Source organism: Xenopus tropicalis, chromosome 4, assembly GCF_000004195.4.
Source record: "Xenopus tropicalis strain Nigerian chromosome 4, UCB_Xtro_10.0, whole genome shotgun sequence".
Classification (NCBI taxonomy): domain Eukaryota; kingdom Metazoa; phylum Chordata; class Amphibia; order Anura; family Pipidae; genus Xenopus; species Xenopus tropicalis.
The window spans coordinates 138,134,619-138,152,112 of NC_030680.2; the positions used below are offsets into that span (position 1 = coordinate 138,134,619).

A 17,494-nucleotide genomic window follows, 5' to 3' on the forward strand; every position below is an offset into this window, starting at 1 on the left:
TTTGGGCAGGGCTCTCTTCCCCTCCTGTATCGGTTACTGATTGCTTTATACGTTACTCTGTATGTCCAATGTATGTAACCCACTTATTGTACAGCGCTGCGGGATATGTTGGCACCTTATAAATAAATGATAATAATAATAATAACAATTTAAAATAAAGTCTGCGATTTGACTAAGGTTTCCAGATGAGCTGAAAATTCAGGGACATGTCTAGCATATCCAGCTAATGGGGCTGAACTGATTGCAATTTAATTTCAATGTAATCAGTGCATCCCTGCAACATGCATTTATTAGAAGTGAATTTTTAACTGATCTGGTAACCTTACCTCTAACACATTAGGATGCATTTCAGATTTAGATTGCCATTTGTAAGAATCCTAACAGAAATTGCAATATAGGTTGGTCTGGGTTACTGAGCTAAATACATGTCTTTTAATATATTCTCCATTTAAAAAGGAATGAAAATAAAGGTACAAAGTGTGCCCTTGACTATATGTCCATACCAACAATCAAATGGGCAGTAAATGCTGCCTGCTGATGGGCTGCTATAGGGTACTAGTTACACAGCAAACGTTGCACCTTGTTTACATGACCACTATAGAAACATTAGGGCACTGGCTCACATATTGTGTATTGATGTTTTGGTGCCCAGGTATGTATGTATGTATGTATGTATAATTTTATTTATAAAGCGATACTTATGTACGCAGCGCTGTACAGTAGAATACATTAATACAAACAGGGGGGTTAATAAGATAATAGATAAATACAAAGTATAATAATAAATACAAATAAATACAAGATACAGTTGCAATAAGTTAAGAGTCAAAGACACAAGAGGATGGAGGTCCCTGCCCCGTAGAGCTTACAATCTATATGGGAGGGTAACTTACAGACACAAATAGGCAAATATAAGTGCTGTAGGTCACAGTGGGTGACAGTACAATATAAGTGCTATTTCCCAGATCAGGTGTTTAGTAGCTGGTTAAAATGCTCAGAATGACTTATCCTATTCACTTACTGGCAATCCCCTGAACCCATGGGTGCACACAAAGGTAACTGTCATTCACTTGCATGGAAGCCACCTCACAGAGCTGAAAAATGCTGGTAGAGAATACCTCCCAGGCCTTAGAGACATACATGCACTTGTAGCTAATAGTGCAGTGACTCCCGAGAAACACATCACAGTGATACCCTGCTAGTGGCTCACACACCTCCAGTAACTAATAGCACAGTGACTCCCAGTAATTCCCAGATACCCTAGTACTTAATGCCACAGAGACCCTAGTAACTAATGGCACCATGACTCCAGTGGTTCCAGAAAATACATGAGACAGCGTACGCAGCCTTAAATGTCACGACTTATGATACAGTAACAATATATTCCAAACACATTATACAGTATATACAGCATGAGGCACTCTGCACTGGCACAAAATAACCATTAAGGGCAGTGGGTACTAAACAGCAATATTAACCCCTGCACCATTGTGACTAGGGTTACCGGCCTGACCAGTAAAAATGATGCTTTATGCCAATGTTGTTAATATGGAAGAAAGATAAATATACAGGAAGGTCAGTATTTTTTTTTAGAAAAGGTGGAACCCTAACTGTGGCCAAACACACTGGAAAGTCAGTAGCAATCAGTCATGGAATCGTTCGTTCAGCTATGTGGCAGTTAAAGAATCATTTATCCACCTATTAAGTACGTTAATTACATGTTATATTTATTCTGTTCCTTATTGTTCTGCAGTGTGTACTGTATATCACTTCCACGGCAACATATTCTACTGTAACCTTTTATCACGGAAACTTTTATTGCAGTAAGAGCCCGACAATAGCGGCCTACTGGTTTCATCTCGCACAGGTCACTGGCACACAAAGCACTGAATGTGTCTGGCTCTGTTGCTTTGCTGGATATTGGCAGTCAGACAGCTGGATCGGTCAGAGCCAGAGCTATAGAAGATTGGGGCCCCTGGCAACACAGGTAGATTGGGGCCTACATATAAGGTGGGAATTACATACATAAGAGATATATAACCTTAAAAGGGGAGGTTCACCTTTAAGCTAACTTTTACGATATTATAGATTTCCCTATTCGTAGCAACTTTTTATAGTTTCTGAATGATTTGCCTTTACTTTTCTGTCCAGCTTTCAAATGGGGGTCACTGACCCTGAGAGGCAAAAGATATTGCTCTGTGAGGCTACTTTTTATTCGTTATCTTTATATGTTAGCCGTCTTCTATTCATATTCCAGTCTCTCATTCAAATCTCCCCCCCCCCTGTAACTAATAAGCTAAACCAATGGTCCCCAACCTTTTTTGCACCACGGCCCAGTTTCAAGCAAGACAATTTTTCCAAGGGCTGAGGTTGGGGGGACACAACTAGTTCATAGTATATAATTTAATTATTACATATATAATGTAAATGTCATTATTACATTTTATATTATGCACTTTAGTGCACTAGTAGTTAGGCAGGTTATATATAGGCATTATGGTTGGACGTGATGGATGTATGTCTTTTTTCAACCCAACTTACTATGTTACTATGTTACTTTATTGTTATTGATATCATTACATTATAAAATATAATACAGCTCACCATAATACAGAATCAATGCCCGGCACCAGTCCAGGTTGGGGACCCCTGAGCTAAACAGGTCTCTTGAGGGAACTGAGACTTAATAACAGATAAAACAGATAGTAGCAGTGGGACTGGGAAGGGACTGGGGCTGTAGGATAGTAAGTATTGCAGTGCATAAGAGGGACAGTAACACTTCATACCAGTGTTTCCGTGCCAGCAAGGGGTATTGTTTTTTCTTTAGCAACAGAGAAAGGGCCATAGGTTGGACAATCCTACTTTTTAGAAATAATAAGGGGACCCTTAAATTCTGATTGGCCCTGAGCCATGCCAGCCCAAAATTACAGTGCTGTTAGAAAGGAACGAGACCAATAGAAACAGCTTCATATTGCAGCCATTACCCCCTCTGTTACCTGCTCCTGAGTGAATTATTCATTAATAGAAGCCCATTGTCCCCAGCAGGGAAAATCTTCTCTTTTTCACGTTTTGTGCTGCTCTGTTCTTTGATATCTCACGGTACCATTACACAGTGCGCCTCTTTTCATCACTTTGTGAGGGGTATGAATAGTCTGGTTACATGAGAAGCAGCACAAAGTGATAGGAGCCACAGAGCAGGACAGGTATCACTCACTGCCCATTAACAGGAATTGTTACCAGTACCAGCTCTAGCCTGCCAGAAAGTGAAAAAAGACATTGTTACCATCCCTACCAAGTCCTGACCCAGACCCAATCCCCGCCGGTGCTCCCCCACTGACTTCCCTCCCCAATTGCACTTAGGTAGATTGTAAGCTCTTTTGGGCAGGGCCCTCTTCACCTCTTGTATCAGTTATTGATTGCTTTATATGTTACTCTGTATGTCCAATGTATGAAACCCACTTATTGTACAGCGCTGCGGGATATGTTGGCGCTTTATAAATAAATGTTAATAATACACTTGGGGGAGGGGCGGGAACTGTGTGGGTGTCTGGGGCCCCTGAGGTGGCAACCCCTGGTGGGCCCCACACACCCCAGTCTAACCTTGTCTATGCTGACTGCCCCTCAAGGGTAGATTTGTACCGGGACATCAGGCAATTGTTCATGGGGTTCCTAAGGCAACTAATATTCACCCAGTCATTTCCTACAGGCTGAACTGTTTTGGTGGATCAGAGGGAGAGTTTACTCATAACCGTCAGACTACCTAGCAACCCAATCTATAACAGTAATAAGCACTAACTCCTAACTCTCCCAACTCATTTGGCCTTCAGGCTGGGCCCCCGGGATCCAATGGGCCCAGCCAGATTCTCAGCCATGGAATGTGCCTGTCATTTTTTGAATGCACCAGACTGGGGACAGTTGAGGGATTAGAAGATCAGTTAGACCAGTCATCTCATGATAATTTATCTATTAAGGTATGGTTAATACTGTAGATCAGTGCTGTCCAACTTCTGTTGTACCGAGGGCCGGAATTTTTCCGACCTACATGGTGGAGGGCCGATAATGGAAGCCAGTTTTGACCACTCCCCTTTTTGAAACCGCACCCGCTTGAAACCACACCCATGTTATCACATGACCATACCCATATTAATGGTTGTAGTACAGCAAAAACCTGCCATACCTGTGTGTGCCATACTCTGCCTTCCCTACCCTGCCTGTGTGTGCCATACTCTGCCTTCCCTACCCTGCCTGTGTGCCATACTTGGCTGGTTTGTGCCATACTTGGCCTGTGTGTGCCATACTCTGCCTTCCCTACCCTGCCTGTGTGTGCCATACTCTGCCTTCCCTACCCTGCCTGTGTGCCATACTTGGCTGGTTTGTGCCATACTTGGCCTGTGTGTGCCATACTCTGCCTGCCCTACCCTGCCTGTGTGTGCCATACTCTGCCTTCCCTACCCTGCCTGTGTGTGCCATACTCTGCCTTCCCTACCCTGCCTGTGTGCCATACTTGGCTGGTTTGTGCCATACTTGGCCTGTGTGTGCCATACTCTGCCTTCCCTACCCTGCCTGTGTGTGCCATACTCTGCCTTCCCTACCCTGCCTGTGTGTGCCATACTCTGCCTTCCCTACCTTGCCTGCGTGGGCTATACTTTCACTGTGTTTGCCATTCTTGGTTGGTTTGTGCCATACTCTGCCTGTGTGTGCCATACTCTGCCTTCCCTACCCTGCCTGTGTGTGCCATACTCTGCTTGCCCTATGATGCCTGTGTGTATGGCACACGCAGGCAGCATACAGTGACACAATGCTGGCACTGCTCCTACAGTCTGCACAATAACTATATATTAAAAAACTTTTTAATTGCAGTACCACCTCAGTATATTTTCTTTTTGTAGTGTGCAGGGATTATTTGTGGGTTTCTACTGCTCCTGAGGTGTGAACAGGGGAACAATGGGGGTGATTACAGCCTGAGCCTGAGGTGTGAACACTGCAGGGGGTGAACAATGCAGAGATTAAAAAGTGTGAACAACACAGGGAATTACATATTTAAACAATACAGCCTGATTACAGCCTGAATCTGAGGTGAGAACCATGCAGGGGGGCAGTTAATCTCAGTACTGATACCATTTAAAGCTTACACAAGAGTAAGCCATCAAAGCAGCCAGACAGGTGGGGGGCCACACAGAGGGGGGTCGCGGGCCGCATGCGGCCCGCGGGCCGCCAGTTGGACAGCACTGCTGTAGATAATGGAAGATAATGTAAGGTTTTGGGGTGATGCGGCAGGAATGCAACAGATGAGAGTTGGAGTTGCAGGATGAAACTGAAGATGGCTGCCGTTGAGATGTAACATAGTTTAGCACTAGTAGGGGAGCCACAGGTTTAAGTTTTCCTTAAACTGTAATGATTGTGTTGGTTAAGGTTATCAATGTAAAGGCTGGCTGGTTACATCACTTTGTGACTGTTGTATAATATAAGAACAGACATGTCAACTCCCACAAACTTTTCTGGAGACGCTTTATTTTGCTCCTCCTTCCCCCTCACCTGCTCACCCACAGCCCAGTCTCCATTACTTGTACCAAAACTTAGCCCAGTCTCCTGCTACTATACATACTTAAAATTACCTCACATAAAGGCGGAAATGGGCAGAGCCAGGGGCAGCAGGGGGGTTCGGCTACAGTCGGAGCAGAGTGAGGTTGGGCAGTAAGGGGGTGCAGTCAAAATACTCCTTTAAACGGGGCCTGTCTGTTTTTGTCAGAATTCTTTGTAATGTGCCACATAGCATATTATTATTATTATTATTAACATTTATTTATAAAGTGCCAACATATCCCGCAGCGCTGTACAATAAGTGGGTTTCATACATTGGACATACAGAGTAACATATAAAGCAATCAGTAACTGATACAAGAGGTGAAGAGGGCCCTGCCCAAAAGAGCTTACAATCTACAAGGCATAATAAAGCATTTGTGTAGAGAACTACTTCTGAGCAGTTGGTCAGTTTAATAATTAAAAAAAAAGTTGTGTGCATTTCCAAGTCATATACAGGACAGGTGGTAATGGTATCTATGATAAAGAGAACAAAGTCCCTTATTTTAATGACAGTGACTAGTTTTCCTTCACTCCTGCCAAACTACATTCCGTGCTGAGAGTGAGAGAGTCCAGGCTACTGCCCAGAAGGGCTAGTGAGTCAGAGTCGGACCCACACGTTCAGTTCCTATGGATGCCGGCACTATTCTACCCCTCAGTGGGAGTCCCCAGGCCAAGCCTTCTTTCTGGGAAGCTGCCTATTGACAGGTCTATTGTCACTTTGCCTCTGGTTTCCAGGAGCAGCCGGAGATCACATGATGCAAACAGTGGGGCCACACACAGACAGATCAGAGAATTAAAGAGGCAAAGCGCATGGAGTGACAAAGGGAAGGAGTGAATGAATTAGTCCCAGGGTGTAGCAGCAGCATATTCATAGGCAAACACAAGGTGAGCTCCTTCTCTCTTCTCTCCTTTACGTCTGTGATTTTTGTCCAAATAAATGAAAGAAATCATAGTGGGGTGACTTTGGGCACATTGTTAAATGGTTGCTAAGCGGGGATTAGTTTAATAAGCAGTTGCATGCCTTTGTACTTACCCATAGGGAGGCTGTAGAAGGCTTTAATTCAGAGACAGAGCAGGAAAGTGGTGCTGAACTACAAGTCTAACAGCAGACTCTACCAGCTCAGCTGGGTTGGTTATTTAGAGACCTGGGACCCCGTCATAACAGGAGCCCCTGATGGGAAGGGACAATAGTATAAAGAACATATTATGCTGTGCAGCTATTGCTAAACTGCAACTCACTATATCCTTGCTGGAAGAGTAGATAGTTGCAGTTGGGGCATCCCTGACTTAAAGGGATCTATCACGAAAATGAAAATTTGATATAACCTTAATCTTAATGAAATAAGAAACTATCTATAATATATGAATATAATCAGTTAAAATTGTGTACTGTTTCTGAAATAATGAAGTTACTCTTCACTATCTCTAGCCTGTCCTTCTTTATTCTCTCTTCATGCAGGAGTCAGATTTTTACTGACAGGTTAATACATCCTTTGCATCCATTAAAGTAACCAGAAATACTGTCTCTCTACATGCAGTATTGGAGTCAGTTATTTTGTTAGATTTTCTTTCTGCCGTGGTTGGTTATTTGCGTTAGCTCTAATACATCTGCTTCTAAAGAAAGCCCCCCCAAAGATGTATTAAACCTACATGTTAATCAAAATCCGACCCTGACTTATACATGAAGAGAGAATGAAGAAAGACAGATTGCTGAGAGAGGAGCTGGGGAAGAGTAACTTAAACATGACAACATTTCATATGATAGCATCTAGAAAGTTTTTTTATTTCAGTGAAATAAAGCTTTTATTAAATTGTCATATTTGTCATAGTTCCCCTTTGGGGAACCCTACATTGCCCAAGCTCCCCTCTTTTATGATGCTTACCATTCCTTAATGAAAATGTGGCATATTTTCTATAGAGAAATGTGCCACTGATGCTAGTGTGTTCCATTCTCCTCTGGTGCCCAGCATTGCAGAACTGCAGGGGGCGCCACTAATCCGTGAAGGTTACCAGTGACTACACAGTAGCTGAAGTATAAAAACACATGCCTTCCGTCCAGTTCAGCCTTTTGTTCATACAATCGCTTGCTACCAGGTGACCCAACTGTAGTATGGCAGCGCACTGTACCCACAATCCATACTTGCACCCTAATTGTATAGTAAGAACTACTGAGCTGCCCATATTATGCTTACACACCCCAAAGCCTCTCCCATGCCTAGTCTGTCTGTTCAATCACAGGGAGGGGTGACAAGCAATAAAGTCCTTGTAGGGGACTAGGGGACGATTTACATTGCTGAATATTTAGAAGCATCTGAGGGGTATTTGTGGAATGTACAGTGCAGCTCTGCTTGAACTCTCACCCCCCCCTTTATTTTGTGGGGCCCCTTAGATTAGGTGGACAACACCCCCCATACACACACACAGATAAACAGCAGGACACAAGTGTATTTGTTATTTGCTTGCAAAATTACATTTCTTTGGAGCCAGAGACTAGTCTAAGCTAAAAAAAAATTCTATAGTTTGATTATATCCAACTTGCATCCCTCTAGCTATAGAAGGGCAGCACCTCCCAGCATTTGCCTTGTTCTTATGATGTTGTGAGTTGCAGTTTACAAGGGCTTCAGGTTGAATATCCCTGTTATACAATAGTCAACATTGAGCTACTAGTAGCAGCTACTTGTCACGGCTACAAAAATAAACAATGCTGATCATTTACTGATAATTGTCTCTATGTGTGTTTTAGCAGAGGCAATTCTCAGTATTGTCTATGGCAGTGTATTTTCTGAGGTTTAGTAGCTGTGACAAGTAGCTGCTACTTAGTAGCTACGTGTGTCTTTGCCCTTAGGGGGGGATTGCAGTGTTTGGAGTGGCTCAGACTGAAGACCAGTTAGAATGAGACTTGCAGGCAATGTAAACTGAATATATCAGTGCTCTGATGGTGCCTAGACTGGCCCAAATGATTCATATGTTATGAACCACTTTTTTTATATATGTTTTGAGATGGCATGTGGCTAACACATTTTATCATTGCAGGTCCATTTATTCAGCTAGCCCAGGGCGGCTAAAGAATGAGCCTGAGTAAGTACTGATGACTTATAAAAAGTAGTAAGATACAGGCAATGGAAAGACAGAGTTGGTGACAGATGTAAAGGCACTGGGAAATGCATGTAAGTGGGGCCCCAATCTGAGGAGAAAATATATATGAAATTCCAGGATATCCAGCACCCCCAATGCCTTTGGCTGTTGGTTGAATTCTGTGAGTTGCAGTCTAACATCAGCAGATTAAACATCCCTGAGTTACATACAGGTCCTTTTCAAAAAATTAGCATATTGTGATAAAGTTCATTATTTTCTGTAATGTACTGATAAACATTAGACTTTCATATATTTTAGATTCATTACACACAACTGAAGTAGTTCAAGCCTTTTCTTGTTTTAATATTGATGATTGTGGCATACAGCTCATGAAAACCCAAAATCTCAAAAAATTAGCATATCATGAAAAGGTTCTCTAAACGAGCTATTAACCTAATCATCTGAATCAACAAATTAACTCTAAAAACCTGCAAAAGATTCCTGAGGCTTTTAAAAACTCCCAGCCTGGTTCATTACTCAAAACCGCAATCATGGGTAAGACTGCCGACCTGACTGCTGTCCAGAAGGCCATCATTGACACCCTCAAGCAAGAGGGTAAGACACAAAAAGAAATTTCTGAACAAATAGGCTGTTCCCAGAGTGCTGTATCAAGGCACCTCAGTGGGAAGTCTGTGGGAAGGAAAAAGTGTGGCAGAAAACGCTGCACAACGAGAAGAGGTGACTGGGCCCTGAGGAAGATTGTGGAGAAGGACCGATTCCTGACCTTGGGGGACCTGCGGAAGCAGTGGACTGAGTCTGGAGTAGAAACATCCAGAGCCACCGTGTACAGGCGCGTGCAGGAAATGGGCTACAGGTGCTGCATTCCCCAGGTCAAGCCACTTTTGAACCAGAAACAGCGGCAGAAGCGCCTGACCTGGGCTACAGAGAAGCAGCACTGGACTGTTGCTCAGTGGTCCAAAGTATGTCATTCGGAAATCAAGGTGCCAGAGTCTGGAGGAAGACTGGGGAGAGGGAAATGCCAAAATGCCTGAAGTCCAGTGTCAAGTACCCACAGTCAGTGATGGTCTGGGGTGCCATGTCAGCTGCTGGTGTTGGTCCACTGTGTTTTATCAAGGGCAGGGTCAATGCAGCTAGCTATCAGGAGATTTTGGAGCACTTCATGCTTCCATCTGCTGAAAAGCTTTATGGAGATGAAGATTTCATTTTTCAGCATGACCTGGCACCTGCTCACAGTGCCAAAACCACTGGTAAATGGTTTACTGACCATGGTATTACTGTGCTCAATTGGCCTGCCAACTCTCCTGACCTGAACCCCATAGAGAATCTGTGGGATATTGTGAAGAGAAAGTTGAGAGACACAAGAGCCAACACTCTGGATGAGCTTAAGGCCGCTATTGAAGCATCCTGGGCCTCCATAACACCTGAGCAGTGCCACAGGCTGATTGCCTCCATGCCACGCCACATTGAAGCAGTCATTTCTGCAAAAGGATTCCCGACCAAGTATTGAGTGCATAACTGAACATAATTATTTGAAGGTTGACTTTTTTTGTATTAAAAACACTTTTCTTTTATTGGGCGGATGAAATATGCTAATTTTTTGAGATAGGAATTTTGGGTTTTCATGAGCTGTATGCCACAATCATCAATATTAAAACAAGAAAAGGCTTGAACTACTTCAGTTGTGTGTAATGAATCTAAAATATATGAAAGTCTAATGTTTATCAGTACATTACAGAAAATAATGAACTTTATCACAATATGCTAATTTTTTTAAAAGGACCTGTACATGCTTTTGCCTACATTGGGGCCCCAGGTTTTATGCAACACAAGACTCACTGCATCTGTAACACAGGCCCTGATTTCCAGGGGGCAGCTGCTATTTGCAGATATTTCCATATACTATGTGGAAGCTGCCATATTAAATGTCTAAAATCACCCCCAAAACAAATTCATCTAAAATTATGCACTTTTGCAATTTAACTCTTTTTTTCTTTTTTTTTTATTTGCTAGCTTTAAAGATATAATTTTTTACACTGCAAATATAATAAACAACAGCGCCACCTGATGTTCAGTTTAGCCTGAAAGCAATAAAAAATTGAAGAATTATCTGGTCAGTTCTAAGCAGAGCAATATTACAAGACATCCCTCGGCTCTAAACCTCATTTTCTGAGGAACTGAACAGTAGGTGGCAGTGTTATTTCAAAGTGGTTCTATTAACAGAGTAAAAACTGCTAATATCTTAAAATAAATGGAGAAGAGCACTCTGAGCAACATTACATTCATTTTATTAAGGGTTTACATTTCCTTGAACCTATGTAAATCTACACAGTCTCCATAGGAAACAACTAACGTAAAATTGGGCTGTTTGTTTCTTTATTTCAGAAGGAGTATCACTGCCCAGCACCCCAATTGTCTCACTGCACAATTTTAGTTCTGCTAAAAGAAGATGCCCAATTACGCCTTTTTGCCTTCCCGCGGTGTCCACTGCAGAAGCACCACCTACTGCCAGTATGGTAAGTAGGACCATCCGATATCAGAGCTATGATAATGTTAGGGATGTAGCCCATCTAGACACTTGAGGGCACACCCCAGGCCACGCGGTGCACCTATTTGTGTGGATCAGATCTGAATAGAAGTGTTAGAGAGGTGTAGTTTGGAACTGCTAATAGAAGTCTGAAAATCTGTCCAGAGAGACCCCAATGGGATTGTAAGACAGTTCATTGTAACAACTACTAACGGTGCCATACATACAAGGACTGTCCTAAAAATTCCTAAAATGTGCTTTGATATGTCTATGACAGGGTTGGGCTGGCACACAAGAGCACTAGGAGCAAAACCGGTGCCCAGGCATGCCAGTTCAGGTGGGCTTAGATTCTGATTGGCCCCACAGACCAGGGCACATCAGCAGATTGGCAATGCAACATGGTAAGCAGGGGTCTGGACAGGTTTTATTGGGTGGTAATCAGTGTTCACAGTGTGGCGAAGGGGGGCAGTAATTAATGGTGGGCCAGGCAGTGTTGTGGAGGTAGCCAGGGTGTTGGCTGCAGTGTCACACTGCTCTATGACCAGCTTAAGTCACTTGAAGGAAAATGAAGAACATATACAGTGTAACTTGGCTAGAACTAGTGGTAAACAGAATAGGCAAGTGTCTAGGACAGGGGCATACAGTAACTACAGAGAAAGCAGAGCCTGCGTTTGCAGGGGGCCCAAGAGTGTAGGGGGCCCAGTGAGACCCTAATTATTGAGCAATTTTAATATACTGCAGTAGAAAAATGTCAGCTTACCAATATTTTAGGGCCCTAAATTGAATTTGTTATGGGGCCCAGTAACATCTAGTTATGCCATTGGTCTAGGAAGGGTGCTGCTGCAGAAGAACCTTTATTCCAGCTGCCCAGAGCCCGCCGTCACTTACTCCAAGTTCCTGAAAGGTAGTTTGGGAGGGGGTACTGTGGTGGCGAGTGGAAGGGGGTAATGTCCTGGCAGGCAGACGAGTGAGGTGGGTGGAGAGGGGGTATGATGTACTTGCCTTGGGCGCCAGTACCTCTTAGCCCGGCTGTGTTTACAGCAGTCATTAGATATGTTTACTATATACATCAGGGGTATACAACTGGAGGGCTGCAGGTAGCCTTAATAGCTCTCAGTATAATGCACCTTACTCTATGACTAGAAAAGTCTTGTCACGTGAGGCCACCTTGATATCTGCCCCCGGGGCTTCCTGCTTGCACCACTGACACGATTGCTAAGCGCTTGTTTTGAGAATAATAAGCTCCCCTTTCAGATGGGTGGCGGCTACCAGCTGATTATCTTATCCAGTTACTATGACAAAGTATGGGATGGTAACCCTAACTACGACCTTAATGAAAAGGTGACACGCTCACTCACCTGGAGACTCTATTCAGCCCTCTCTTTCTCTGCCTCTATAGACGTAACTCTGACTGTAATATACGGTTTGCTTGGACAGTTGGAACAATAGGAAGTAAACATCTATATTAGTTTACCCGCTTCACTGAAGACAACCATTAATTAAGAACCATTTAGGCCTATGGCACACTTTGTTCTGAACAAATGGCCTTGCACCTATATTGGATGGAGGATTAAGCTAGGAAAATACAAAATATACTATACAATACTTTATGCATATGGATTATTGTTCCACACCACAGCTACAGCAGCCCTACCAATCATATCACCCCCTGCATCACATAACATTATTAGCATTCCTTCCTCCATTCCTGTATGTCATATTGATGGGGGGGAGAGGGGGTACTGTTCCGCCAGGCCCGCTGAATTCTGCTTTAGAGGGGGGCGCTGCCACATTGCAAAAGTTACTCAAATTGCATAACTTGTGTATAAAGTTACAGCAAAAATACAAGTGCAGAGAAGCTTGGGTGGGCAGGCAGGGGGCAAACTCCACTGAACCCCAATGAATTAAGAACTTAAGGCAGATTCCACTGCCCCAAATGAACCAACATAGCTATTAGCACATTAACTATTTTATTTACTATTTATATGAACTGCTTATTTTACAATAACATCAGTTGTTCATATTAGAAGCTATTTTACTGTATTATATGAGCCATTTCCTACATGAACTTTCCAGCAGTGGAATGACTTATTGGGCCCCTTCGCTTATACAATTTACAAAACTTATGCAAAAACTACATTAATTTCAAAAAACGTATGAAACTTACATATGGACTCCACTGACCCCCCCAATTTAAAAACTGATTTTGTTACCATCTTTATGAACTAAGCAATGACAGCGCAGAGCAGGGGCAGAAAAGACTGTAAAGTTTAAAGTCAAGGCAAACTCCACTGACCCCCAATAAACTGTTATTATAACACATTAATTAATAGAACATCAACATCTATTGCACACACAAGGGGTGTGGCCATATTTTAGTGCTGCGCTTTTAGTTTATGGGGGGCTCCATATAAATAACTTGTATGGCAGCTCCGAGTACTGCCTTGTCTTTACTAGATTGGAATTTTTCCCTTGTGCTTATTTTCTAGCGTTGTGTTCCTGCTCAGTTCCTCCCTCGGCTGAACCCCTTGCACCCCCCTGGCATTAAAAGGAGAACCGTAAGTTTGGAAACGGTGGCGGCACATCACCACAACCAACAGCGATCTTTAACAATGCAACAAAGGGAGTACAACAGGTACAGCATTCCTGTATCTTAGTTGGGCAAGCTGTGGCCCTGCAGAAGTTTTCAGGTTATAACTCCCACTGAAAAGTTGAAGGCTCTCAAAGGATTTGCTGCAAAACAATATCTGGGGTTTTCCCATCCCTTCCCTATATATATTACTACAACGCAGCCAACATTTCAGAGGAAGAATTCACTACTCAATTGGTGAAGAAAACTCAACACATAATGCCACCTTCTTCTCCATCCCAGTTCCTTGCCAATTTCTATCTGCCCTACAGTTTCCCACCAGTTCTTCCCCAGTCCTCATGCTCTCTATCCTTTCTTCCCCAAGCTCCATGCTCTATCCACCAAATCCCTGCTCATTCTGTGATCTCTGTACCTTCTCCACCTACTCCCTCCTCCTTCCATAATCCTCATGCTCTCCCCCCTTCTCATATCTGTGCTCCTGCTGCCTCCTCCCTGCTCCTTCCCACATCTCTGTGCTCCTGCTCCCTCTGCCTCCTTCCTGCTCCTTCCCACATCTCTGTGCTCCCTCTGCCTCCTTCCCACCTCTCTGTGCTCCCTCTGCCTCCTCCCCACCTCTCTGTGCTCCCTCTGCCTCCTCCCCACCTCTCTGTGCTCCCTCTGCCTCCTCCCCACCTCTCTGTGCTCCCTCTGCCTCCTCCCCACCTCTCTGTACTCCCTCTGCCTCCTCCCCACCTCTCTGTGCTCCCTCTGCCTCCTCCCCACATCTCTGTGCTCCCTCTGCCTCCTCCCCACATCTCTGTGCTCCCTCTGCCTCCTTCCCACATCTCTGTGCACCCTCCACCTTTACCTCTAAACTCTGTGGATTTTCCACCGGATACCCACCCCTTTCCTGTACTCCATGCACTTCCCTGTTCATGAAGGGGCAATTATTGATAATATCAATAGAAACATGGATATAGGACATTTTGCAGAGATTTATAGTTATGAATATTTTTATATTATGCACAAAAATATATAGGCCATAGACCCTAATAAAACCATTTAGTAGCCAACATATCATGAAACTGATTAAATGTGTTATATGGTCAAAAAAATATTCAGAGTAAACCACCTCTTGGGGAGGGAGGCAGTTGTTTTAACCCTTTCTAAATATCTACTGATTTCAAAACATATTTAGTGAAGAAAACATCCCATGGTAGCAAATGATATATAGACTGTTATAGCAAATAAGGCAGGTCAGCTGACAGTGTGATGCCTGTTCTTCATTGGCAGATATCACCAGGGCTGGAGGCGGCCATTTTATGGCACACCAACAGAAAAGGAAGATTACAGGTAACAGAGAATGTTAAGGATTTGCGTGTGTATTACATGGAGGTTGTTGCCATTGCTGCTAAACTAAAATTCTTCCTGCTGGGCCTTAGGAATGATATCCGACAGCTGCTAAAAAAGCAGATGAGTGAGAAATGGGCCCTACAGCGGGAGGTGCTGAGCAGCCAGAGCAGAGAGCTGGAGGTCCTGATGGAGGTGGACCGCACAGCCCTAATGCAAGACGTTGAGCAGCAGAGGACACACGCCGTGTTCCTGACAAAGTACCGAGATGAGAACAAGAGGGTAAGAAGAATGTACGGAGGCTCACATGGAATAAAAGCCTTGTGAAAGAATTATTTGATCGGGTGCAGGTTGATCCAGTGCAGGTCAATATTTTTTTGGACCCACATATCACTAGTAAGGAGTTCCGGGAGGCCTAAGTCTCAGCGCTTTTATACAGGTCATGGAACTCCGAGGTTATAACATACATATTTCAGTGAGTCATGTGACACAAATTACAAAGGACATAACTTAAAGAACATTGAGTCAGATACCAGTGGCTAAGTGGCTGTCAGGGAATCAGGGACTTTTCACCTGAAACCCAATGTGTGTGCTCCATGGCTACCCTGCCTACATACCAGGATAAAGTACAGGCTCTAATCTCCCCACCCTCCCTAAAAAGAAAAAAAAAAAAAAAGGATGTTTCTTTTTCCCCTTGACCTGGTTGACACTCTTCCTGAATGATGTCACTTCCTGTTGATGGTAAAGTCACTTCTAGATGTGGAAGGGGGCATAGTGGGTTCCCTGGTCCAGTTGTGGGCAGTATTTTTATTCATTCATTGTATAATATAAAAAGATAATGTACACCCTGTTGTAAAATATGAGCATACTAAGTGAACATGGAATTCCAGGACCATATAAAGGCACAAGGCCATAGGCTGACTGTTCATTTACACGAGGGGGTGGAATCCATTATTCCCTATATAAATACTTGATGTTGTTGTACTACAACACCCCCTGACAGGGCTGCTATGGTTTCTAGTTCTGTAGTTTCTACATATTTAATTGGAAGTAAATGGATGTTCTTCCCTTACAGTTAATGGAGACAAAGTGGCATGAAAACCGCCTGACCCGATCTCTGGAGACCCTGAAAGAACGTGAGCTGCTACAGTTTAACCCCATTAACTGGAGCGGGACATTAAAATGATGCAAAGAATTACAGAGCCAGATGTGGCCGACAATCGGGAACAGGAGGCAGCCATGTTATCATTAGTTGCTAGGTAGGATACTGAGACAATAAACAGTGTTTCCATTCAGCAGCCATCTTTGTTTTGGATTAAAATCCAATAGAACTGCAAGAAGCATTTAAAAGGCCAGAACCACAAGCAGACTAACAAAAAAATGCCTAATGTGTTTTGGACCAGATCCAAAACGTATCAGATGGCTTTCTTAGACTGCTTGTGGTCCTGGACTTTTTCTTGAATTTTTTTTTTTTTTTTTTTTTTTAAACCCCACTCCCCCCCCCCCCCCAAAAAAAAATCAGAATTTTGGTTCAAGTTTTAACATTTAAATCTGTTTATTCTCCTGAGACCAATAAATAAAGACAATTTACAGTTCTGGTTACAGCATGAGTAATCAGATTTTTGTTTTTTTACAAAGGGCAATATATTTTCCCAGCATGCACAGAGCTAGAAATTCCACCCCCCACCCTCCTGCTGAGTGCAATATTCAGGGAGTAAACGTGTTACAGGGCAAGTTTAAAAAAAAGGATAAAGCAATATTTTGGTTTACTAAATGTAGCAATCTATATCCAACTGCCACTTACGGCACAGGGCATGCTGGGAGTTGTAGTGTTGGAAAACCTGAAGGTGGGGGGTAGCAGTAGCTGTCCTCAACACTTCTTCGGCTGTTTCTTCATTTCAGTTCCCAGCATCCCTTTAAAGGTGTGGTTCATCATTAAGTTAACTTTTAGTATGTTAGAACGGCCGGTTCTAAGCAACTTTTCATTTGGTCTCATTTTTTTTTTTCATACCTTTGAATTATTTGCCTTCTTCTTCTGACTCTTTCCAACTTCTAAATGGGGGTCACTGACCCCAGCTGCCAAAAACCTACTGCTTTGTGAAGCAAACATTTCATTGTTATTGTTTATAACTTATTTTTCTATTCAGGCTCTTTCCTATTCATACACTAGTCTCTTATTCAAACCACCCCCTGGTTGCTAAGCTCATTTGAACCCTAGCAACCAGATAAATGCTGAAATTCTAAAACTAAAGAGTGGCTAAACAAAGTGGAATATTATAAAGCAAAAACACAAATAAAAATGAAGACCAATTGCAAATTGTCTCAGAATATTACTCTCTACGTCATAATAAAAGTTAATTCAAAGCTGAACA

At 43.1% G+C, this 17,494-nt stretch overlaps 1 protein-coding gene across 2 annotated transcripts; it reads left to right on the plus strand.

Annotated features, from left to right (window-relative positions):
• Window positions 1-1,601: 1,601 nt before the first annotated feature.
• On the plus strand, window positions 1,602-16,868 carry LOC100498463. Of its 2 annotated transcripts, XM_004914106.4 has the most exons (9): window positions 1,602-1,705; window positions 1,825-1,987; window positions 6,319-6,468; window positions 8,617-8,661; window positions 11,062-11,192; window positions 13,693-13,838; window positions 15,066-15,125; window positions 15,215-15,404; window positions 16,198-16,868. In XM_004914106.4, exons 4-9 carry the CDS (start codon window positions 8,652-8,654, stop codon window positions 16,306-16,308), a joined length of 648 nt encoding a protein of 215 aa, XP_004914163.1. In that variant the 5' UTR covers window positions 1,602-1,705; window positions 1,825-1,987; window positions 6,319-6,468; window positions 8,617-8,651; the 3' UTR covers window positions 16,309-16,868. The 2 variants fall into 2 exon arrangements, with proteins under 2 accessions (XP_004914163.1, XP_017949186.1); XM_018093697.2 differs by lacking the exons at window positions 1,602-1,705; window positions 1,825-1,987 and adding an exon at window positions 3,808-3,971.
• Window positions 16,869-17,494: the final 626 nt, after the last annotated feature.

Coding starts and splice junctions, on each gene's coding strand:
- LOC100498463 (XM_004914106.4), top strand. Junction 15,126..15,214: donor ACAGAAAAGGAAGATTACAG/GTAACAGAGAAT, acceptor GCTGGGCCTTAG/GAATGATATCCGACAGCTGC. Junction 15,405..16,197: donor ACCGAGATGAGAACAAGAGG/GTAAGAAGAATG, acceptor CTTCCCTTACAG/TTAATGGAGACAAAGTGGCA.